Source organism: Rhopalosiphum maidis, chromosome 1 (genome assembly GCF_003676215.2).
Source record: "Rhopalosiphum maidis isolate BTI-1 chromosome 1, ASM367621v3, whole genome shotgun sequence".
Classification (NCBI taxonomy): Eukaryota; Metazoa; Arthropoda; class Insecta; order Hemiptera; family Aphididae; genus Rhopalosiphum; species Rhopalosiphum maidis.
Window position 1 is genome coordinate 84003391 of NC_040877.1, and position 27455 is coordinate 84030845.

At 27.4% G+C, this 27455-nt stretch overlaps 1 protein-coding gene across 3 annotated transcripts; it reads right to left on the reverse strand.

Moving 5' to 3' along the window:
• Positions 1-314: 314 nt before the first annotated feature.
• Positions 315-26437, reverse strand: LOC113557071 (sialin-like). Of its 3 annotated transcripts, none has more exons than XM_026962366.2 (10): positions 26051-26437; positions 4874-4998; positions 4516-4721; positions 4015-4251; positions 3055-3139; positions 1705-1925; positions 1480-1629; positions 1260-1392; positions 936-1177; positions 315-850 (listed from the first exon to the last, which is right to left on the reverse strand). In XM_026962366.2, the coding sequence occupies exons 2-10, from the start codon at positions 4941-4943 to the stop codon at positions 641-643; spliced, it is 1554 nt and encodes a 517-aa protein (XP_026818167.1). In that variant the 5' UTR covers positions 4944-4998; positions 26051-26437; the 3' UTR covers positions 315-640. The 3 variants fall into 3 exon arrangements, with proteins under 3 accessions (XP_026818167.1, XP_026818166.1, XP_026818165.1); XM_026962365.2 differs by lacking the exon at positions 26051-26437 and adding an exon at positions 12311-12484 and having other exon boundaries at positions 641-850; XM_026962364.2 differs by lacking the exon at positions 26051-26437 and adding an exon at positions 12301-12484 and having other exon boundaries at positions 641-850.
• Between the last annotated feature and the right edge of the window lie 1018 nt (positions 26438-27455).

The following is a 27455-nucleotide window of genomic DNA, read 5'->3' on the forward strand; positions in this document are numbered from 1 at the left end:
TAAAATAAAGATAACTTAAAATTGAAAAACATCATTGAATCCAAAAAAACTTTCTAAAATGAATCTGGTAAGGCACATTGTTGATCTACAATTCTAGTAATAAATAACATTTTAACTAAAAATATGAGCACAAGTAGAAATAACCAGGTTGTAAATTTTAAAATGGCTTTTTATACTTGATGGAAAAAATTATACTAATAAATAGGTTTAACAACTTATTACTGTCCAATCACTTGTTCATTTTTTTTTTTTTAGAAAATGTCCATACATCTTCTTCTAGTACTTAGTTCTAATAAATAAAACACCTATTTAAATATACATAGTAATTGATTGATATATCTACTCTACTTAATTCGTATTAGAGGACACAAGGTCACACACTTAAAAATTCTATGATTACAAACATTAAAATTTGTTTTAAATTATAATAAAATATAATATTAAGTTTAGAACACTGTCTTTTTTGGAATGATGAGATTTATTGAAGTTCTGATTTTGTAATCAGCGCTAATTATCTCTTTTGTTGTAAATTATATTATATATCACAATTAACGTTCGTAAAAATAATTTGATTTTGCCCCTATAAGTGGGGGACCTAAGTACGCCATTGTTATTTTCTTGAATAGTTTCATCTCAACTTCTAACCATCTCCTCTTTCTGGATCAGTTTTATTATTGACAATAAGCTGATTGTTTTCAGGTGAAACACGAACAGAACCAGAATTATTTTTGCGATTTGGATTGTTCCAGACTTGTTCTTTTGCCGTACCGCCAAACTGGTACATTACATAAGTTCCACACGCCACACAAGCAGTCACAGCAAATATTCTACGCCATCTCTCCAAAGTTGGCTAAATAGATAAATGTCAATAGATATTAATATTCAAATTAAATATGTACAAAATATTAAAAAAAACTATTATTAAACTTTCTTACATTGTCCTGAAGCATAATGGCTGCAGCAAGAGGAGACAAAAAACTTGCAGACATATGTATAGTTTGTGCAAATGCTAATATATGTCCGGCAAAGTTTGGTGCAATATCAACTACATTTGCCATTGCTCCAGCATATGATGCAGTTATCAGTGTAACTGCTACAAACCAAATTATCAAAATCAATGTGATCTGACAACCTAAATAACCTATAGTCAGAACTAATAGGCCAGGAATGACTTGAGCTATAAAAATAATAAAATATGTATACATTATTATTTAAGTATATACAGTTAATCGTTAAAGAAATTAACACCAATTACTTACATATAGCTGTAAACATTTTACGGACATTAGTTAAGCTCATAAGATTACGACCTATAATGAAGTCAGCTGCATAACAGAAAACTACAGAAGAAAGATAACTGCACAAAAATGGAGCTCCATTCATAAATCCATTCTATAAATTTCAATATTGTTTTTAATAATAGATAGGTATTCTTTATTTTAATACATAGTATAAAAAAAATAAATGAAACAAACAAACCTTTTGTATACTAAAACCTAATATTGTCTTCATGTAAGATGGACCGTATATTATAAATGTATAATGGACCCATATCCGGCCAAATGTTGTTATACCAATAGACCATGCTGGAATGGAAGTCATAATAGAACACCACGGGACTTTTAAATCCTATTAAATAGAATTACAATTTTTAAATAAATTATGTACCTATAAGAGAGAAAGATCTGTAATATTTTATATTACTTTTGTGTTAATGATATTTTCTCCAATGTTGGCATTGATATAATTCAGTTCACGTCTAGTGATTCTTGGATGTTTGTGAGGCAGATCAAAAGCTAGTAACCACCATAGCAAGCACCAAGCGACACCCAATGAACCATTCATGTAAAACACCACTCGCCATCCATAGTTGCCAATAATGAAACCGCATACCATGTACGTCAGTCCAATCCCGAAACTAAACCCTGTCACCCAGGCAACAGCTCAATTACCACCTAACCTAGATGCCAGTTACACATATATCACAAATAGACAGATAGATAAATATACTTGTTTACCCGTTGCGACCTCCCATCTGCACATCACCACTCATACCTTCATCATTTTTTTTTTTTTTTTTTTACTATTTTTCTTAAAGACTAACTATACATTTATTTAGGTACTTAATTAATATTAGATAATGAAATTATAAATTATACTTTTGATTTGGTATATTAATGATCAAATAATTTTAAATTAAGTGAAAAAATCTAAGTTCACATTGAAAATAAAATATTGTTTATACTTTTAAAATAATTTATACAAAAACAAAAAAAATAATTTAATTTTAGTTAATTTCATCTTTAATTAATTTTAAATTCTATTGTATTAATTATAACAAGTTCTCAATATACAATACAATTTTAATTTCTAAGTAATTTGATACTTTTCCTAAATTAAGGATGTATAAAAATTAAAAAAAAAAAAAAGTATTTTAATAATATTTCTTAAGTTAGTTTAAAATGTAAAATAAAATTTATAAAAAAACAGCTACAGCACTGCATGTGTAGTAACTGGAATTATTGTAGATAACCTTCACTATAAATAAAAATGTTAAACATATGTCTCCCAAAATTATTACCTACTTATATAGTACCTATATAATATATATAACAAAATTATAAAAAGACTTTGTTTAATTAACAGAATACCTATTCTATATATAAATATATATACATATACTCAATTGAATATACATACATATAAATATATATAATTTATGTATTTTATGTAACAAATATATTTAAGTAAGTATTATCTTTATAGCAGATATAATATCATAGTATGTTGAAATAAAATCTGAATGGCATGTAATGCCAAATAATGAACAAGGGACATCTCGAAATTCAATACTCAAATTGGCCTGTTGCCAGTAAGTCTTAAACATTCCTATAGTTCGAAAGTTTCTTGATGTATATGATTTTCTTTTAATTACAAGGGTCACAAATTAAATCGCCTAGTTTAATACACTTCAAAGTGACCTTTAATTTTTTTTCAAACTGGCATAATCTAATACTATTTAAAGCACCGATGTGATTCGGAACAATTTCATACCTTGGAATGATGACATGAACCTGGTTCGTTCGTTGGATGGTATCCATATACCAACAAGTGCGTACATTGCAGGCCAAGTAAGTCCCTGGAAAATTACAAAAACAAATTTAATTAACATTGTATACAGTCAAGAAGTATAGTATCAGGATTGGTATGTAATGTGTACCAGACACTAGTATACAATCTAATATAACTATTTACACTTTTAGTTAACTACTATACAACAATAAGACATAACTTTTAGCTAGGTTAACTATTTAAGTAAGTGCATGATGTTTATTTTGTTACATTAGTTTTATATTTAAATTTAAAAGTTGAAAACAATTAATTTTAACATTCAAATAAACAATACAAATTTAGTAAATATGCCATATAAAATTATGAAATATGTATTACATGAATAGTCAATCTTAAGACTAAATAATCTCAAATTAAACTGTCTTAGATCAATTTCTGGTCTAGTTGATTGTTATGGTATAAAACTGGGGAAAAATCTTCATGAGTAACTCTAAATTCATCAACTTTACAATATTTTTTAAAGCTATACCTTTCATATACTTATTGTATTTTTGAAACATTGAATAATTTCATGACTTTAATTTTCAAGTTAAACTATACTTTTAAAGATGTTGACAAAGCTACAAAACTAGGAATTACTTAAGAATTAAATTAGTTATTTTATTGAACGTTGATAGGACTTGATTTTTTTTCTATAATACTATTTTTAGGAATGATAATCATGATTTTGAACTACCTTTATTTAATATCTATATAATATTAAAAACAAAAACATTAATTTGGATGATTTTAATGCAAGTTACATCATACAACAATCTTATAGTAGCTGGATACTTGTTTATCTAAGTATAATATAACAAATACATTTGAAGGTATATAGGTAATATTAAATATTAGTATACAAGCACCTATGCTTGCAATATACTATTTATTTATACTTACTGATGCCATTCCTTGAAGTGATCGCAATGCTATGACTGCCGAGAAATGCAATGAAGCTGCCTGAGGTATGAGCAATGAAGCAATTGCTGTTGTTAATTGTGAGAACCCAAACACCGTCTTGGTTCCAAAACGTTGTGTTAAGACACCACCGACTACTTGAGATAATATATAACACCAATAAAATGAACCAAGAATTGCAGATTGCACTGTAGAATCCCAATCAAATTCACCCTCTTCCTGAAAACATATTGATTTAAATAAGAATAAAATAATATTATTACACCTTTATAATAGTTTTTAATTATACTTTTATTAGTTTCATAAAAATACCAGTAAATATATATTTATAGCCTTATAGGTACTCCTACTACACAGTAGAATCAATAATTATACATAAATAAATTTTAAAATTATTTGAAAGTAGCTACATTTGTATTTGTAATTTTAAAATGTAAATTAAAGATTTGCGGTAAATAGTCAAGTAATATTATTATATTTTACCATTGGTTTTTGATCTTCAAATGATTGTGTGCCGTTTGAAACCGAAGTGTAACAATAAAGTTCGGTTAAATTCGACGAGTTTTCAGACCGTAATCTCATTTTGGCCATTGCTACCATGGCAATATTAATATCAGTGCGCATCATGAAACTGACCAAAAATCCACTGAATGACATTAAATATAATACCGCACGAGCTGGTATCATGTCTATAATAATAAAATTTGTTGAAAAAAATTATACAAATAAAAAAACCTAAAACTTAATACTTGTGGTAATATTGATAATATGTACCTACGTTTGTATTATATACCTACTCGAAGTGTTAGATATTATAGGTAGGTACCATTTTAACACATACCTTGAATGCTTCTAAAGCATAGTTTATGTTTTTTCTCCATTCCTAATATTTGATTATCTGGGACGTCCATGATAGATGGTCGCTTTGTGATGCTTTCAACTAATCTGCTCAACTGCGTTGGTTATCTAAAACATAGCAATATCATAAACATTATTTCAGCCCTTATTTTTTGGTTTTAAAACAATTAGTAAGTATTACACATGAAATAAATTAAAAATGTATACATATTTTTTTCTTTTTATAACGCTAAATGGCATAAAAATAAACAGCCAATTACTATCTGACAATATGCATTTCCGTAAGTACATCACAATATAGTCGTATCATAGTGTAGAATATTATTATATTACAAATAAAATATGGGAATAGACCATTAAAATGTAATTAACAATTTAACATTAACGTAGTAGGTAATGTAGATTATTTTTGTTTCATTCTATAAATGGATATTTTTTTATTATAGAATTGTTTATGAGATTGACTAATTAATATCGTGATGTAATCGTATTATCGAATGGAAAATTTTGTCGATATAAAACAAGTCACCTAGGTAGTAGGATATACAATGTATAACAATAAGGCTATTGGCGAGTAATTGTAATAGTAAGCTTTTAATAAAGGCGATTGTGCCGATGTGGTATTTCATATAAAACTGCAATGAAAATGCAAACATATCGCGAAAATAAATAAACCGCATCCATCGATGCTGCGTGCTTATTTCTAATCGTCGCGGACGATAGAGATTATGAACAGGTTATAATGTATAATTAGACTATAAAATAATATCTAAATCCATAGGCGCCGCCAGGAATTTTATCAGGGGGGTGCATCGAGCAAGTAAGTATACGCTAATTTCTATACAATGCTTATATACGTAATAATAATAATAATAATAGTTAAATACGTAATATAATATAATATAATATAATGTAGATAATATGCAAAATAAAATAATTTCAATACCATTCAATTTTTTAAATTTAATTTAATTTTTTGTATAGCCAGGGAGGTGCAAAATGCACCCCCTTGCACCCCCATCGCGGCGCCCATGTCTAAACCCTATATGGATATAATGTTATCTAAACCAAAAGGGAATGCCTAAATCTGTCTGAAAATATTTTAATATTTTTTTTCCACAATGTACTAGTCGAATTAATTTTAAAAAAGAATTGTTCTTTGATCACGTGATCACGTGTTATACATAGCGTGATTCATTAAGCACGTTTATCCACTTTTTCTTTTTCAATAATGCAATTTTTCAAAATCTTATGTTTTTAAATTTTTAAATATAGGTACTTAAATTTTCTAGTTCTTGAGAAATGAAAACCTTTTTTGAAAAGTTAATTATTTAGAGGATAATTTATATAAAAATGTTAATGAATCAAAATAAAAATTCATACGTGTAGTTTTGAGTTATTTAACATTATATACTAAGAATAATTAGATCCATGATAATGAATTTGGGAGATGTAGGGACTTCAGTAATTAGAAATTTTAACGATTCAGATATATTATCAATATTTATAGTTTGTAAAAATGGTTCGAGTATATTAACACTAGATTTGATATTACATTTATTTTAATTTTTGTCAAACCATTTTTAAGGACTATATTATCCTTAATATGAACATTTTAATCAGTGCCGGATTAACGTATAGACCAAGCAGGCCCGGGCCTAAGGGCGTCTTAATTTTAAATCACATAAAGGACGCTGTCTATCGTCTATGACGTCCAGTACAAGTGGCAAAAATACGAAATTGACATTTCTTTGTAATAGCTCTGACCAGAGTAAATAGTAATAACATTTTAAATATAAGTATATAGTAATAGTATTTTCAATATTATGTCATTCTTAGAATAACTACAATATGTATTTATAAAAATAAACATATCATGATAAGCAAAGATAGCAAATCAAGGAAATAATAAATTTACCATTACTTTAATTAATATTTAATATTACAATTTAGTTACAATAAATTGTAATTTTTAATTATAACACAAATAGGCAGCACATTATATCTGTTCCACAAATCACTATTCCTCCCAAAAATGTGGGTAATTATCAAAAATTATATTATTGAAGATAGATTTGTGTTAATCAAAATTCATCCAAACAATTCATTATTTAATTTAAATTAATATGTTATATTTTTATGGCTTTGCAAGCATAGTGCATCGTATTTTCGTATAGGAATATGAATATTATGAGCCTTAAAATTCTAAACATCTAATTACAATTATTGTTTTTCTGAATTTTATATAATTTTTAATTTAACTAAATCATGGTAATATAAAATACATTTTGCAAACAAGTTGTATAAGAAGTTTTTATAAGTATATTTGGACAAAATGTCCTTATTACTTGTTAATAAACAAAAATGTTTTTTAAGGGCGTTATGTTATACGGGCCTAGGGGCGCCAAATCTCTTAATCCGGCACTGATTTTAATAACTGACAAATTACTCATTCGAATTTTGAATTAGGTAGATACATAAAATTAAAAAGAAAATAACTAGTAAATACGTAATGTGCAGTAAAAATGGGGAATTATTATTTGGAAACACTTTATATTGCAACAAGACACTCCTTAAGTAGCAGGGGTGGCTTTTAGGGGGCCGTCCCATGCCTCCCAAGACATCTTACTCTTTATTTTGTCAAATATTTTCATTGATTTAATTATGTTTAATTTTTATAATATAAATGTAAAAAAAATATGGCTGCATACTAGTTACGGTCATGGATGATTTTTGAGATAAGCACATATAACAGTTGCGGTCGGTACAATTGTAGGTAGGTAATGTTTAAGTTGCGGTCACAGCAAAGACTGAGCTTTTACACTGATAATAAAATGAGTTAAAAAATTTAGAATTGAAATTATATATTAATTGTAACTAGCATGATTTTATAATAAGTATCTAAAAAATGTAATTTGAAATTTAAAGCTGACAGCTTTTAAGTAATCCAATCTGGAAATGTTGTTGGTATGTACCATGCTTTTGTACTGGAGTTGACTTTAGAGCTATTAAATACCATTTGATGTAAGTTTATACTATATAATATTCTGTATAGTAATCTTAAATGATTATTAATCGTCATCGTAGTTTGTTAACTGAAATCGATCACTGTTGTTTTTGAAACATAAAAATACTATACATTTAAGAAATATTTATATATTTTTGTGCTTCAATCCCACTATTGAGTTATAAAAGCGCAAACAGCAGTGACCGCAATTAGTAGGTAACCTTTTAATTGGTTGACCGCAACTAGTACGTAATTTTTGATTTTGATCGCAACTAGTAAACACCGAAAAATATTGGCTTCCCAGGCAAAGAATTAAAGCCACCCCTGTTAAGTAGTCGATAAAACAAATCACAAGAATGTAAAAATAGGGTTTTAACTGTTTTACTGTTTTAAGTATGTTTAAAACTTTCAAAAATCAGAATTTTAATAAACGTATTATTAAAATAAAAAAATGGGGGTGAGGATGCTTGATGATTCACCGTATTCTTCAATTACGGAAAAAAACTAAATTTTTATATTTTACTATAATGTTATAATGTTTTAGTTCTTTGGCATTAGTCTAATTTTCTAATTACAAATTTAGATTGATAATCGAACTGGCTAGATATCCTAGTATACTCGTACTTATATCGTTATATTATGAAATAAATAAATAGGATGTACCTAAATAAATAATTAATAAATGAAATATAGATCATGTAAATCAAAACAACTATATAAAAGTATAATAAAATAAAGTCGATCAAATAAAAACTTAATTTGTCCAATAAAATAAAAATAAAGTCATATTTATAATAAATATATATGTATATATATATATATATAATATGACAATATATAAATTATTATAAACAAAATAGGATCGTAAGGTAAACCAAAAAAAGTTTTTAATATTTTTTTTAAATACTTAAATGCACTTCAGATAAAAATAATCTTAATTAAAATTATTATTTGTATAGATTTGCAATCAGAATTAATTTATAATAAAAAATAAAATATAAAGTCTAAACTTTATTTTTGTAATTTTTTTCTTTGTTTTTTTTTTTTTTTTGTCAACCATATTTTGATACTTATCGGTTATTTTATAATAGGTACTGCACATTATACTACATAATAATATATGTCTGATACTTAATTTATCTGATGAACTAAAGACTTGTAATTTTTAACTATTTTATAATGAGTTTCGTGTGAATATAATAATATATACAAGATAATTACATACCTAGTGTATTCATCTTAATTATCTTAATTTTAGACAGTACAAGAATTATTTTGTCATGGTAATATAATCAAATACCATAATATGTATGAAAATAAATGAAAAACATGCATAATTACGGCGCTTAACTTCATAAAACTAACAACGTATTAAACTATCCATAGTGACCATAGTAGTATACCACTATATTTGTATATTGTATATTATATTTTTTATACCGAATTAATATAAAAACGCACAATATAAATCTCATATTATGCTTTATATTCTGTGTCAACCTTTGTAGGTTGAGATCGTTTTGTGGTATGCGCAAGGCGAGAAATGTAAAAACTACAAGTGTTAATATCAACTTTTGGAATTATTTAGGACAATGCCACAATGACACATTTTTGAAGGACGTAGTTCTAGTATAAGTGTCCCTTTTAAGTTATATATTATTAATATTTTTTTATCGATTTTCTAGAGTTTTTTAGTAAGCAGTTTTTGAGAAAACTGTAATCATTATTTATTTTTAAGTATACTCTTATTTAAGCATACAACAAAACAATTAAAATATCTTTTAATAATCTTAAAAACTTGATGATTAAAAGCGGTAAGTAGACAGGTAAATTTGACCAAAACAAATTTTAGGGTAACTTTTTATCTTATTTTGGGAGTAAAATAGACCAGTAAAACAACGTTTGCTACCTATAGCTATGAATGTAACATTGCTACCAATGCGTGATAATGTATGACAGGATAATAAACAAATAAAATGAAAATGTTTAGTATTAAGAAATTGTATAAATAAAAACATATATTAAGAGGTTATTTGTCTTCTAATTAGAACAAACAATTGAACATAATTTTTACAAAAAATGTAAGCAATGTATAATGCCTAATGTTGAAAACTAAATGATGAACTTAACGAACGTATATACACAATTGGTATTTGGTACACACACACCAGCCAATACACATATTATTACATAGGTGGGCTTACTAAGTAATAGTAGCTATATATTATTATGTTTTATATCCGTGTGCCATTGTTATGTATAAATGCAATAATTATCGATATCAATATTATTAATTTTTACAAATTTTTCTGATTATTTTTACGATTTAAAAATCAGAATTATTCAATATATTTCTTTTTTTTCTTATAAATTAGTTATATTTAATTGTTGGTAAAAAATGTCGAAGCATTCTAATAAAATATCGTTCATTACGTAGCTTAAAATATTTAAATAATATTATTGGCAAATGTTATATGTATAATAAAATTATGATTTAGCTTATACGAACGCGTGTCTATATAACTATTGACACCTGTTGCATTGTTGTATACAAAGTATTTAACATTGTGTATAGGTATTTGCTAGGTAATACTAATATTATTGGTTAATAAAAAAAGTGTCACAAAAAACGAACACACTAAATTTTTCTTAAAATAACGTTTGAACCTATGTGAACCGATCGAAATAAAAAAATATATAACTTACCTACATTACGTGTTTAAATGAACATAAGTGATTTAGGTATTAATAATGCTGACGAACGATAACTTTATTTTTAAAAAAACATTTATAGTAGGTACCTATATTTTACACTAAGTAATCGCATTTCGTTAAAATGTAATAAAAAATAAATAATGTCATATACTTATTACCTTATCTACATTTTAGGTTTATATTAATATATTTTTATACTTTTTAAATATACCTACATATATAGGTTATAAGAATTAGGTATAGGTATTACATAATTCATACTTTATAATGCAGATAAGTAAGTTTATTAAAAGCATAATAGAAATTCAAATAAAACCTCGTGTATTACTTATATCTAATTATAGTATAAGTTTTTTGCAAATAATTTAATAATTTATACATAATTCAAATTATTTTTTGTATTATTAATACAACTTTATATGGCATTCAAATACTCATTCAAAACACATCATGCTTCTAAATTTTAACATTTATGAACAACTCGTAATGTCATAATTTATATTATATATGACAAAGTATGTTATATACCAGATATCAAATATCATTGATTACAAATTGTATATTTGAATTTATAAATTTACAATCAATTATACTATATTAATAGTAATATAGATACCTACATGTTACATCATAAACAGTTAAATGCAGTGTCTGGAGTTTCTTAGGTTTACTGCATTAAAAATCAAATTATAAATCTGAAAAATCATCTAATCATTTCAATATTACTTAAAGTATTCTTAAAAGAAATCTTATTAAAAGTAGTTGATAATATTTTTTAATTGTTGAGATATTATCTTAGTTTGTAAACTATAGAAGCTATTAAAAAAAAAAAAAAAATAATCAATAGAACGAAAAAATCTTCAAAGAAAAATATCTTGTCCAACGAATTTGTTTGAAGAAAAAAAACGTATCAACTAAAATGTTCATATAATTAATGAGTGTAACCTAATGAAATATAAATGCACTTAAACTAACATTGAAAATAATGGAAATGATTAATAACTAAATCTTAAACGGAAAATTATTGAAATAAAAATCTAAAAAATCGTATAGATATATCGATACGACAAAATAGCACATGGGTACTATCTGAAAATCTGCTTAGATATTATTGAGGAAGTGAATAAAATAAAACAACACATACATTGATAAAGATACATAGATAAATGGTAGGTAGATACCCAAGATTCCCTTCTATTTCGAGATATTATGACAATCGTCGACCTATAAGATCAATAATTCTATAGCATAGGTATCGTTTAGCCGGGAATAACTGCAGAATAAATACATAATATTTACATGTAAAATAATATAATACGTACCCATGTGTCTGAAATCAGATTCAAAAATAACAAAAATAATAATATGCTATATATATATATTATACGTACCTAAATATAATATGTTATATCATTATTAGTTATAAGCAGTACGTAGGTATAAAATAAAATATTTAATTATATTTTAATTCTAATTGTTATTTAATTGTTATTTGTTAGTTGATATATCTAATATTGTATGTATTACATCCATGTTTACACGAGTAAGCGTACCTACGAGTAGTTTAAGTAACTAAAAAAAAGACGCGCAGACATGCGGACGAACGCGCGGGAAATTCGTCGAATATCAATGAATGGGAAATATAAAAAAAAAAATAAAAGCGTTAGATAATATTATATTCGTATTACCTAGGCGTACCTATAAGTAAATTGTTTTATTGTTGTCGACACAATGGTATACACGGCACGAAAAATTAAAAAAAAAAAAAAATTGTACGAGTATAAAAAAATTGATGAGTTTTGGACGGGCACGATACGCACGTGTCGGACACTGGCACACGGCGCGACTGGCACTGCGGTCTGCGAACGTCGCGCACGGACGGACGGCGGCGTGACGGATGACGGACGGGGCGAGCCCAACACGCGGCTGGCTGGCTGGCTGGCTGGCTGGTTGTTACTCGGCGGCACTCGGCGGAATCCCGATTTCGAACTTCAAAATAGTAATAATTATAATATACGATTCCATATCCATTGGACTATTGGAGGAACCCGTTACGGCGGCTTATTTTTGTAGTAGGGCACACGATCGTGGTGCGGTGGCAACAGCTAGTCGGCTACGATTGCGGGCGGGGGAGGCCGCGGCGGGGAGAAAACCAGTATGCGGACGAGCCTCGAAAAAAAAGTAAAACCGGCACACTTGGGTTCCACTTTAATGCACACGACAGCGAGATTCATAATGAAATAATCATTTTAAATCATTATCATCATTATTATTATTATACATTTTAGGTATGAGGATATAGGTACACGGCTGCAGCGACGTCATGCAGATACCTGCGCGGGTAATAATCGTTTTAAATCGTTCAGGATTTCTCAACGTAGGGTACCTTTGTATAATATGTATTATACAGGGCGATTCACCGTATTCGTTGTCCTAACCGATGGCTTTTTTCCCTTTAACTAAATCTCGACATGAATTAACCTATACGCATTTTTTAAATATACGGTTTTGAAAAACTAAGTACTACTATGCGTATAGCATAAATAGAAATATAGAAATAGTAGATAGTCACAACTCATCACTAGTATTATCATTTTTAATGTCTTGTTGATTATCTATTTCTTTGAGTTAATTTAAATTTGATTTTTTTTTTAATTTTAATTTTTTTGTGTTTTATCAAATACCGCGAGATAGTCAATAATTTATATTTTTTAGAGCCATTAACTCTTTTATGTAAATTTATACATAAGTATAATAAATACATTTTACAAATCAGTCGTGTAAGCTTTAAAGTTTGGGCAAGGGTCTACTGGTAGGCGGGCTGTAATAGATATGAACGAGTATCAAATGCACGAAGGACACTCTGTACATTATACACCTACTATTCTCATTCTGGGTAAATATATATATTATATAATATACAATATATTATGGCAGATCGCTGTTAAACGACGTGACCTTTTTCCAAATGGTTTTTTGGTGTTTGACCGTTTTATCGATCTGCAGAATTGATTTATTTCATCAACGACGCGGTTGCCGGAATTTTTATACGCATTTTGAAATACCATACAAAGGGAAATTATGTTCACTGTTCAGTCAACATCGGTCGTGTGTTTCTTTTTATTATTATTATTTATTTGGTATATTTTATGATTTTCGCAATCAAAAGCTTTATAATTTGAATTTAACTTGTATATAATGCATGTCACATAAATGCATGATATGAGTGAGAGTGAACTCCAAATTTTATTAAAAATAAATTTTTATAAAAACATTAAGAATGCAATAATCAATTAAATTAATGTAGGTACCTAGGTACCTATCTATTTAATATAGTGTAAGTAATAAGTATACACCTAGCCCCCACGTAAAGTTGGACTGTTTCGTGACTAGATTTTAATTTCAAAATTTTCATCTGTCTTGTCATGCTATATAGATTATACGGTCCTATACCTATATTCAAATTTAAAATACATTAACTATATTTATCTAAATCTAAGTGTATAATTTAAAGGTTTTAGGACACGAGAAGGAAAACACGTGTTCTGATGTAATCATCCTGGTTACCGTTGTACACTTGTACCTGTATATGAAATACCTACCAATTACACCTGCAGTGTAAAGCCGGGAGTGTAGTGTTTCGTATATTCAAACATAAGTAACAAAATGTTGGTAACCTACAAGTTGAATATTACATTCAACTCGATACGACGCGGTTTTTTACAATGAACCCGGCTATGGGTTCTTAAAATAATTTTTGATTTTTAAGGACTAAAATTGTGATTGTGGTCATATTAGCTAGTACGGGTACATTGGTTAATTTAATAATAATAATATTTACATTTTACATCGACTTTTAAAGTTTATATAATATTATATACTTACTGTGAAATAAAAAAAAAACCATTTTTTTTCTCTAGACTTCAATTAATACAAGGAATTATCTTAATAACTGAATAACTGACTTTTTTGCGTTAAGGGTTGGAATTGATTATTGGTGCCCGCTGTAAATCGAAGTTTTACTGTATATTATTATTTTGTGATTTATTATTTCCATTTTTCTACAGAAAAGTTAAGTGGATTAAGAATATTTCATTACCAGTTAAGTACTTCATCTAAAAGTATTGTTATAAATTATGACATACGTATCATAGAAAAATATAAATATTGAATTTATTGACCTGGGACTTAAAAGATATTTTTTTGGATTAAATTTTAAGAATCATATTCATATATTATAGATATACTTTTTTCTATAGAATAATAATTATTTTTATAATAAATAAATTATAGATATTTATAAATGTATTATATTATTTATATTTTATACGATTGTCAAAAATAAATATATAAATTTTTTTAATCGATTTAAATGCGTAACTTATACATAGATATAGGTACAAATTATAAGTGTACTTTAAATACGTTATAATAATATACATATATTGAGAACTGAGACATATCTACCATGCATATACTAATATATTAAAACATTAATAATAAATAGTTTGTGATAAATTTTTATATTTTTACGATAATTTTGTTTTTAGAATAGATATAGGCGGTTTTAAAGTTTCAATATTTTAATAAAATTGGCAAAATTGCATATACTTACCAACAGTACTATAGTTTAAATTATAATATTTTATTTACGAATTAAAGTTGTTAATTATTGATTATTGAAAATTAATATTAACAAATAGGTACCTGTAACCTATAGTACTTAAACCTACAACCTACATAAACTGAGAGCCAAATAATTCTTATTGGTTTATTCGTTATATCACGCGACTATATTATGACTAGGTATAATATGTTTATTTTCTTGTAGCTAGGTAATTATTATACCTTAAACATTATTATGGTATGATCCTTTATATATTTGTATAAATCAAAATTGAATAAGATTAGAATAAAATATTATTATGTATTTATTCTTACGAGGTCAATTAACCCGCTAAATGTCACATAAAATATAATTTTTAACCTTGTATTTTAAAAGTCGGGACACTATAAAATAAGGAATTAGGTTTAGGTGTATTCAATTTTACTATTACCATACATTTAAAGAAATGTAAAAATAAAAAACCTAAACTTACGACGTATTAAACTATAGAAATATTATCTATGTTAGTTTATAAGATATATGTAGGTATACACAATATAAGGTAATACTGGTTGTTTTAAAACTACAAAGACATTTTGCGTAAAAAAATGTTGGCAAACAACATTCATAATGTTTAATAGTATTTCATAACAGGTTAATAACCGTTCAATCATAACTTTAATAACTATTTTAATATATAATAAACATACACATATGTACACATATTATGTACATTGTAATAATTTCCAATAATAAATTTATCAAAATTATTTTATTAATATTCTATAGTATAATAATTTAATTGCATATTTTTTTTTCTATACCGACATATCTATTTTCTATATGAATAAAAGAACTAGCTATAGGAAGTTTAATAATTAATAATATATTCACGTTTTTAAATTACTTATCAAGTAAGAATAGTTAGGAGTATTTATTTAACAATAGAAGTACGAAATTTGATCTGATATAATAAATTCAAGTTATGAGTTATTAAAATAATTTAATAAAATTATGATTGTTAAAATTTAAAATAATGTATATATTATTTCATAGAATAAATAATTAAGTACCTAAGTACTAAAATAACTTTTTATCTATTCGTCATTTTTGATTAAAGATTCATTAAATATATATTTAACACAATCAAAAGTTCTAAAATTAAGCTATATGGCGTAATTAGGCCAAAAAAATATCATATTTCACTAAAAAGAACTTTTATGTAAGTATTATGTTTAAATTTTAAGCCTCTACTTAAAAATTATATTTCATTTTGATAATACAAACATTTTTTTCATTATTATTATTCAGATATGTTTATTGGCATTTAGGCCATTGACCGATATTTTTACTTATATATTAAATTTTTTTTATGTCTATAGATTATAGAGTATACGAATATTGTAAAATATTAAATTATTATGGCGTAAGAAATTCGATATTTATAATAATACATGATTTAATATAATAGTATTATGTTTTTATCCAAGATAGTCTAATGATATTATCAAATTTTTTAAGAAAATATAAATTTACTTATTACAATAAACCAACGTATCAATCAAGAGCTATTTCATTAAACAATATAGGTACTTATTACTTATATTTAAGCAGATAACATTTTATACTATACATAAACTTTATTGTTTTTACGAATTAAATGATGTAGGTGTTTTATATAAATTTGGAGGATATAACTGTGAATATGTTATGATAATAGTGAATAAAATATGAAATATTAAACATATATGCATAATTTATAATTTTTACACTTTATTCCCGAGTAATACTGTTGTAGTGTTTTAAAATAAAAAGATTTTACATCACGGTTTAATGTATTTTTCTATACATAATATGTTTATAATATTATTGTAAACAATATTGTAATCTTAATATTTTTTTTTATAATAAACAATATTAATTTATAAAATTATATAAATTATGTTTTGATTATTTTATATCATGTATGTATTTAAGTAAGTATTAGATAATCAGGCATTCTCTACAGTCTACACGATGGGTGGTTACTATTTTTGAAGATCCACTTTTGTGGATGGTACTTGGTAGAGGTAATGTTATTGTAGTGGCTGTATATCGATTTCGGCGAAATGGCCTTTTTACTTATACGAGACTTATCGACTTCGCTAAACTTTTGTTATGCTGATTCTACAGGTTCATATATCATTATTATACACTTTAACTGAAATTTACAGTTAATACATGTGCTGGTAGTACCTACTGGTGTTTTTTTTTAAATATATTGCTTTTATTATTATTAAAATGTTCGAGAAAATGTAAATTAAAACGATGGAATCGATAAAACCCCATTGCATTATATTGCCAAAAATAATTATGTTAAAAAAATAATTTTGACTATTTCATGTTATTATTATTTTTAAAAAATTAATACGAATTTTGCACCATTATATGCTAGACAAAAATATTCTGTTTTTTATAATAAATTTAAACAGGTATAAAAGATAATAAACTCAAGCATGCTCATCCTTATTTTTCCTTTAATAATGAATTCATTCAAATTCAGGAATTTTTAAACATGACTATATTTTCTTCCGTAATTATTTTTTTTTTCAAATGATAATCAACCCTTTTTCTGTAAATTATTAAACAGATGGTTTTTTTTTCAAAATGTATCGAGATAAAAATTTGTTGTTACTAAGTTATTAAAATTGTATATTCTAACGATAATAATCCTTATAGTTAAATATGGTTTTTAAAAATAAAAGTAAAATACATTTAATACTGAATTTATAGTATTTATTGTATTCGGAAAAGTTTTACATTTTTTATAAATCACAAAATTGCTTTACAATAAACAGGAAAAAAATGATGGTATTAAATTTAAAATATGGTATTTATAAGTAGTTAAAAATTTCTAAAATCTAAATTTGAATAAATTCATTATAAAAAAAAGTGGGGATGAGCATTCTTGCACTTATCACACAGCATTCAGAACATGTAAACATTCTAGTAATATGTGTTTTAAGTATGTATATCATTTTGTATAGTTATATGATAATATGATATGAATTATTATCAATAACCAGGACAAATTTTGTTGTACATAAATGTATATTTTTTGGATATTCTGTAAAAAATATTATAACGTTAAAAGTTTCTAGGAAAAAGAATCAACAAACAAAAATATTGTAAATAATAAATCTTATAAATAAGTAATTTAATATTTCAATGTACTTACTACTCATTGTAGTATTTTAAAATTTTGATAAATATTGCATTTTTTTTTTTTATTAAAGATGCATATTTTTATTTTTTTTAACTCCCAAAAGTATTCGTTGAATACTAATCTTACAATAAAAAATAGATAACTCAATTTCAATTTCAAAATCAAATCTGAAATTAAAATAAAATATTTTAAAATTTATATAGGTACACCTACATGTGTATGTCTTTTGTAATATATATATATTTTATCTACTGATTTATTAGTGTATATATATTTATTTATTATGTAGGAAGTAAAAAAATATATTTCACTTATTTATTTATCTTCCTACGATCGTAGGATAATAGATGTGGGCAGTATAAAGTGTTTATTGAATTAATTTGATTTAATTTATTATCAGTTGTTCATTATAATAATTGTCCCCGATTAAAAACATAAAGTCAATTATTACATTTTAAGCATCCAATATCAATTTAAATATTTACATTAAAAATGTATAACTATTCAAGTACATTTGCATGTATGAGTGCAGGGAAATATTTACCCCAAGTATGTATCAAATAAAATAATACTAAAACAATTTTGGTTTGTTTGTTACAAATTGTATTAAATTATAAATAGCTACCAACGTTATAACTTATAATAACCGAATACCGATTATCATAGTCTATAAGGTATTACTTGATCTACGGCATATTATATTAGTGTTTATTAAATGTTTCAATGAGACAAATATCTCATTGTAAATAAATGGTTTACATTAAAGGTATCAAATAACATTGATTTAAGTTTAGCGTTTAGTTTTTAGATATTATTTTGTTACCTAGTTTATACATAAATAAAAAGATCAACTATTTGTATTTTTTATACATGAGTACATGTATGAACAATTTTTTATCCATTCATAATACAAAAGTAAAATCTTATTCTACTTAAAATAGTAAAATAGTTTATAATATTATTGTATATTGTCGACAAACATGGGGATAATTTTCGACCCTTAACTGAATATTTGAGGGGGTTATAAGGGGTAATTTTGTCCACTCACGACTGTTCTGTCTTTTTAGCCTCTTATAAGTTCATATATATTCATTTATCGTTTAAAAACTGTAAAATTAGATTCACTGTTATCCATTGATTAAAACGCTTCAATTAGAATTAAAATATTTACATTTTCCATGATTATAGTAAGGCTATAGATAGATTAAAAAAAATGCTGTGACTAAGATGGTCAATAAACTGAAATAGGTGTAGTAGTCAACGTGTTTTAAAAGTTAAAACTACTATAATACTAGAATTTTGCACAAGTTGTGCAACCGGCAAGAAGAACAAGGTTATGATGTATATTTTAGTTCTCAAAATAAATGCTTGTCTACTGTACATTTCGATAAATGTAAAATAATTCATTTTACACCTAAGTAATAACATTTATTAATCCAAGGTATTTAAATAAAAGGTTATTTTTCAACATAATAAAATTATTAAATATTTTTTGGTATTTTTAAGACGCAGGTGTTCACTTTCTATACATTATACAAAAACATTTGTTTTATCAAGTAATTTAAAGTATATCTCGCAGTATTCACAAAAAAAGTATATTGTTTACTGTTCTTTCAATTTTATTTAAATATACTGAAATTTATTCTTCTATATGTCTATTAATATTTTTGATTATTTCTATATAATACTATATATTTTGTATAGTGATTAGTTATTTATATTCTTAAGCATATATTATCTACAAAAGTGACCTATAATACGTCATACGGGTATTATACGTGTTGAAAGCTATTATACATAATCAATACTTTTTACTCCAATTTTTCAAATCATAAATTATAAATAACTATCGGAAGTTTAAATAACTGAAGTAAAATCTTCTATTTTGCAGTTACATTATTCGCTTTCAATGTGCATTGTATTTAAATTACAATTTTTTTATCTATCTGAAACGATACGATTTTTGTTATACATAATATAAGTATTTACTTTTTTTTATCCGTGTTCACGCTATCAGCATATTTTTATATTTTTAAAAAGACGTCAGCAAAAATTCCTGACCGTGACATCCTAGAATACATTAAATAAAATATTAACGGCTTCCAAGTTCCATTATGTATATACCCTTGTGTAGACAAATTCTAAAGAAATCATTCAAATAACAAAAACGTGCGTGTGTGTGTAATGCATATATGGTAGCTGGTAGGTACTTTGCTTTTCTATTTCACATATTTAATATTTTAATACATAATTCTATAATAGGTTTTAAACTTATAAAGACTTATTATTGACTAATGTATAATAAAATTGTAATAATATCAACTCATTAAACATAGTGATTAAAGTCGGTTAATGATTATATTCGACAGTGCTTAACTATTCTGTTAACGAACTAGACAATTTGATACGTATTCATTTACAGACTGTGTGTGTTTTAATTTTTTTTTTGTATACCCAATATTGCATACATCCTTTAAACTACAAAGAGTATACATAATACAATTATAATAAACGGTTTTATTTTTCAACGGCTAAACAATTTAATTTAGTCACAACAAAAACTATCAACACGATTTCGTTAAAAAATAATATTCTAATATAAATAAATGCAGGAAATAAATTGTATGTTTATAAATAAAAATGATGGCACCTACACAAATTAAATTGTACATTTTAACACTAAGGATGTTCCTATTTCAGTAGCATATATTATTTCGTAGTTGACACATAAAATGTTCATGAACACATGTCAAATTATTGGTATTTGAATAGATACTGGGTATATGGTTATTTTAAAAAGATATACAAATAAGAATAAAAGCGACAATGAATCAAACTGTTTATCTAACTGTATAAATCATAAATGCATTGTTAATACATTTTTACAAAAATTGTATAAACACAAAATGTTTACATTTTGAAACAATATAAAAAATATAATATTATTAAAATAATGATATAATTTTGTTTAGTAAATTACAATGTACTAAGTTACTAACCAAATTTATTTTTATAATAATAAACTTTTGTTTTTAATTTATTATAATATACTATAAAATTCATATTATATCTATTGCTTTACTCAAAATTTAAAAAAAAAATACTAAACAAACAAGTATAATATATTTCAAATTTTAGTAAAAATATAAAATGTTTAAATATTATAGTATACATTAGTGCTATAGACACTAATGTGATGTGTCCCTCTCCCCGATTTTTTTTTAAATATTATTTTTGACCTGGTATGTTTAGTGTATTATAGAAATATCTAATAGTATTAATATAATACAATGCGAATTTATGATGAATAATTTGTTTGATTTAATGATGTTGCGGTCAGTGTCATTTAAAGATACTTATTTGTCCGAACTGTATAATATTTATCATCTCACCACCAGGTGATATTACGTCTGTAGTCTTTAATCTAAAATTTCGTTATTCATGATCGATATTTCTTTGTATCTCGAATCTTATGTGGAGGTTAATCTAGTGTATCTATATGTGGATTTTAGTATAGAAAAAATATTATAATATTTGTAATTGTATTTTATTATGTAAAATTGTGTTAGACTGTTTAGACTTATTGTATTTTAAGTACATGTAATTTCAAGTGCGTACCTATCTTATAAAAGTCAGTAACTTATTTTAAAATATTGCTAAAAATTTATTTTAATGAGTTGTTTCCCGCAATATTTGATATAATAATAATAATTTTTACGATAAAAAATTAATTATTCTGTGCTATGCTATAGGTAAAATTGTAAGCAATACACTTTACTAACGACATTTTGTAAAGATATACAAGAAATAGTATAGTAAGATAGACGTAGTAACAGATTTTTAAAATCCTATAGTAATTTTGTTTTAATTTGAATTACTTGTCATATATTATAAATTATAATAAATAAAATAAACGAAATGAAAAATATGCATATTGTATATTATTAAGAAACAAAAACACAATAAAGTTGAAACAAATTTAAAACAAACGCTTCGGTCACACATTCCACTTCGCTAACTTGTCAACCGTTACATATAATTAGTTGTTAGTACCTACTAAACTATAGGATCTATAGTATAGGTATTAAATTCGATTATTTTCTGGCAATTATTCGTGTTGATAATCACTAGTGCCAAAAGTAGTATTCCGATTGGTTTTATTTCGGTAAAGTTTGTGTTGTTTTATAATATTAATAATATAAAACTGTTTTAAAAATGTAATTATGACATAATAAAAAAAATTATTAAGGGTTTAAAATCTGGGTTAGCTGGGCTTGCTAGGTCTGCCCGTTAGAGATGTTACTGCGGTCCCACATGCATCAACTAAGTACATTACTGTGATATATTGGTATAATGATATTCAATTTTAAATTATATATTGATACTAATAATTACAAACATAATGTACAGTAATTAATTACTATACACTTTACAGCCTATAATACAATACGTTGTTGAAGATTGCTTTATGAAGTTTAATTGAAATATCCTTTTAGCATATAGCAAATATATTTCAACATATGATTAGTTACAAATTAATTACAAATACTTTAAATAGTTAATATAGACTGTATTATTAAATACAATCATCCATCGATGACATAATTAAAATAATTGACTCGTTAATTGAGCTGTACGTCTGTAAATTGTTTAGTGGCCATAAGTACGTAATGTATTTTGAAAGAAACCATACGCACTCGTTTTTTAATAATAATAATAATATTATTAAGTTTATATTATGTACGAACTCTATATTGGACATTTGTATTAATATGGTAAATTAAAATATAATTGGCATTAAGTTTAACAGCTATTTATGTATCCAAACTTCAAAAGCAATCACGTGTAAGATTTGTTTGATTATATGTATACTTTTACGTTTTGAAAAATCTTGTCCAGTCAATACTAATCACCAAATATTTATGAAAACCATAGAAATATTTATGAAAATAAGTCATCTATTCAATTCTAACATATTATGAGGTCCGAATACACTATTTTTATAAATCAATAGCATTAAAAGTTGTTAAAGTATAGTCACCTTTAGTCTGCTATGATTATTTTGACCTGGATGTATTTACTATTTAACATATCGAAGCATTACATGAGCCCATAAAGGAAAACAGTTTCGTGTTACTGAAATTGATATAAACTATAATAGTTAAAATTTATAAAAATATATGCGTGATTTACTTTATAGTTAATTGTATAATGTGTACGAATCAATATAAATCATATATTATGTGATAAGATATAAAATATCTCAAATTTTGTGCGAAGAAAGTGAGCTATTGATTTTACAATTAAGCGTTTTTTTTTTTTCAATAATTAAACACGGATAGTAATGTATGGACGTATGATGGTATAACACGTTTTATAAAGAGGTGGTTGTACGTGTGAGAAAATAATAGAAAGAGAACTGTGGAAGTTCTGTAAGTACCTACCACTCGTTGCCGTTTTTAATAAAACCAGAAAAACCTTATCCCTCGCGTTACAAAATCTGTATTTCACGTATATTATGATGTATGGTAGAATATATCCATATTATATAAGCAACTTTGATTATGATTTATAAGTTATAACTATATATGAACACAATATTTTTAATAATTAATAATTATTATTTATAAGAATAATTCTTTGAATTAAAACGCACACAAACGTCATATAATATACGTAATAAACTAATAACAACAATAAAATAATTATAATAGTGTATTATTGTAGTTAAAAATGTCTACCTAAATTAACCAAGTTAAAAATGTATTTTAAAACACCGAGAAGTAATCACAATTTTAATTAATTTTAAACAGTGTAATAATGTTATATAATTATTATTTTATAGCATATAATATATCACGATCAGAATTACAAATTTCTTAAAAATAAAAATTGTATTAAAAGCCAATAACTTAAACCATGACCAAATAAAATATTTAGTTCGTAGTTTAAACTTTAAAATACAAACATTTTTCGAATTAAAAATGTCGTCCAAAGCCGTGTTCTTAGAAGATTTAGTAAAATGTTTTTATACAGAGATATAGAGATAAAAATGGTAAAAATTTCATTTTTTGTTTAAACATTTTTGAGCAATTTTAGTTTTTACCTAATCAATTGAATAAATCTACCTTTATTCTGTACTTCCTATTCCAATATCCTAGATAATCGCATTGGATTTTAGATGTTAATTAAAGATATTTAGTCATGTAAAATTGTAAAATATACATATGGTACTTATACATCTACAATTAAAAATTATAAGATGCGTTTTTATTTCAAATACTTTATTCAGTGAAAAAATATTAAATATACTAATAGATTATATGGAAAATTCCCGGGAATTTCACAAAAAAATTTGCAGTTAAGTATAGTATTAAAATGTATGTTGGATATAATAAACAATCGACATATTATTATTGAGGTGACTGCAAGTCAAAAGAAACGTTTTATGCTTTTTATGAAGTCTCCTTCTTTTCGTTGTTTTCAGAAGAAAAAAAACTATACACCGTAAAACCGATAATACTTTTTCCAGCACCTAAAGCTTAAAAGTCCTCGCGTAGCATACGTTCAACACAACGGTCCGCAATTTATACAACAGTGGATCTGAGAGGAATACATAATAATATGCTTAGTCACTATGCAAGTGAATCGCACGCAGTGAAATGTCCAAACATGGTTGTGTGACACAAGCGCGCAGGTATAGATTATCGGTTTCTATAGCATTTCTCGTCTTAGCGATTGGTGTGTTATTTCAAAACAACTTTATTGAACAGCGGAAATGTACACAGTTCACCCTCCAGAGGGTTGTCAGTTCCTTGTCACCCTCTTAAGCTCGCCAGGTCGCATCAGCGTTGCTATCGGTTGCCCAGACGTGCGATCACTTTTATTTTTTTTTGTAAAGGTCTAGTGGATTTAGGTCATTATATTGTGATGTGTAACGCTATGTATTAATGATGTATTATGTGCGGACGGACGGACGTTGACCATATGCTATAAAACGTATTATAATATCAGTATGTTGCCGAACAGAAACCGCTGATGACAATTTGAAATTATACGCTCTGAATTCGATACTTCGACCAAGCCACAAAGAGGGGTACGACTTACGGGGGTGGGTCAACGAAACGGGTAATTTTCTACGACACGTGTTTCGGGCACGCCGTAAACTTGGCGGATAATAATCAAATGCATATTGCATATTATTATTGTGCTAAAGATTCCTATGACGCGTTATGAACCGAAACCATTTTATACGAAATGCTATACCGCAGCACAAACGGTTATTATACAAAGTACAATATCACTATAACAGAATGTAATGCACCGCAGATGAGTCGTAGTAGTGGCTAACGACTAACAATTCAATTGCATATAGTGAACACCGTGAAATAACGAAAAACTCGGTATTTTTCCAGTGCAATACGACAACAAATAATAATAATACCGACCTCCCGCCAAGACAGGCCACGGTCAGTGACGGGTGCAAGGCAGGTAGGAGGAAGTACAATAATATCAATAATAATACATTAAATAACGAATGGGCTTATACTGCTGCTTACAGGCGTATTATGATAATAATAGGACAACATAAACGGGCTGCATTTGGGCAGTCGGGCGCGAGCATTACCTGTACTGCGGGTGTACGTGTGCCGGGGCACTGAGCAGCCGCTCGGCCACTGCCACTGCCACTGACGGTGCCACTGCCGCCGCCACCGCCGACGTCGTCACCACCGCTGCTGCCACTACTGCCACTACTGCCACTACTGCCGCCGACGCCGCCTCCGCGGTCGCCGCTGCCGTGGCCGTGTTCCGGTGCGGTGCGAGTCCACCGGTCGCTTTCACGTCAGACCTCTGCAGCACAGACTGCAGCAGCTGTCGGTCCGTCCACGCCGGTTGCCGCCGTATGACATGTCTGCGGGCGGCCGGCCGCGGTCGTGTCGGAGGACTACGGGGTACGGGCGGCGACGCGAAACGCACACTGTGTGTGGTGCGACGGTGTGCGGCCAGGCCGTATTGTGCGGGTGGCGCCGCTGCCAACGCCACGGAACGCCGTGCGGACGCGCTACGCCGCTACCCACCACCCGCCGGCCCGAGGCACCCACCCACGCGGCATTTCAGCCCCCCGGATCGATGGGGTTCCCCGGTCGTCACGCTAGAGTTCGCGTCGCACGCTCCCGTCACCTCCCCCGCTCGATCGCTATAGCTCGCTCTGCCGTCCGCCCGCCGGCGCGACGCCTCGCGCCGCGGCTGTCCGGCCTTCCGGCCGTCACCACGTCCGCCGCCGCATCGCAAGAGGTCCAGTGTGGCCAACCGCACGGTGCGGCCACACGGTATAAAATGTCGTGTCTCGGCGTTATTATTACTGTTACACTATTCGTCGCAATATGCACATTATACGGCGCGCGCGTTTGCCATTTGGCAAATATCTGACGACGGCGGCCGACCCGTTCGCGTGTGCTCTTGGCAGCCTCTCGATGCAGTGATGCCCGCCGACCCGTGTGTCACGACAAATTTTTGAATTTCGACGGTACACACACGTCCGGCGATCGACAGAATGCAGAAATGCAATTATTAATTTTCTCTATGGTCGACCTATATATATACATATATATGATTAATACGCGTTTCATTAATACCTACGTAATATTGTTCCGAATAATAACTTTCAGTGCCTTCGAGTGTTGTTCAATTATTTTTAACGTTTCATACACAGTGTAGTCGGTACAGAGTATACCAAACCATTTATAAATACAAATTGTCGATTTAAGAGAAAACCTAGTCGGGTATATACGGTATAAGATCTCTATATGCGTTATTAAAATAATTGTAGCGAACGTCATGTTTTTACACATGGTATATCGGTATATTTATATCATCTATTTTATGTTTGGGGGGGGGGGCTGCACGAAGACGCATTTTCACTAACGTGACTCACACCAAAAGTGAACATGATGGGTTCTATTAAACATTTTAAAGCTATGACAATAATAATATATAATATTGTACTATATATTATAATCTATTGTACGCGA

Coding starts and splice junctions, on each gene's coding strand:
- LOC113557071 (XM_026962366.2), bottom strand. CDS start 4,943: ATGGACGTCCCAGATAATCAAATATTAGGAATGGAGAAAAAACATAAA. Junction 4,722..4,873: donor ATGCTTTAGAAGCATTCAAG/GTATGTGTTAAA, acceptor TTATTATTATAG/ACATGATACCAGCTCGTGCG. Junction 1,926..3,054: donor GTTCATGTCATCATTCCAAG/GTATGAAATTGT, acceptor CCTGGGTGACAG/GGTTTAGTTTCGGGATTGGA.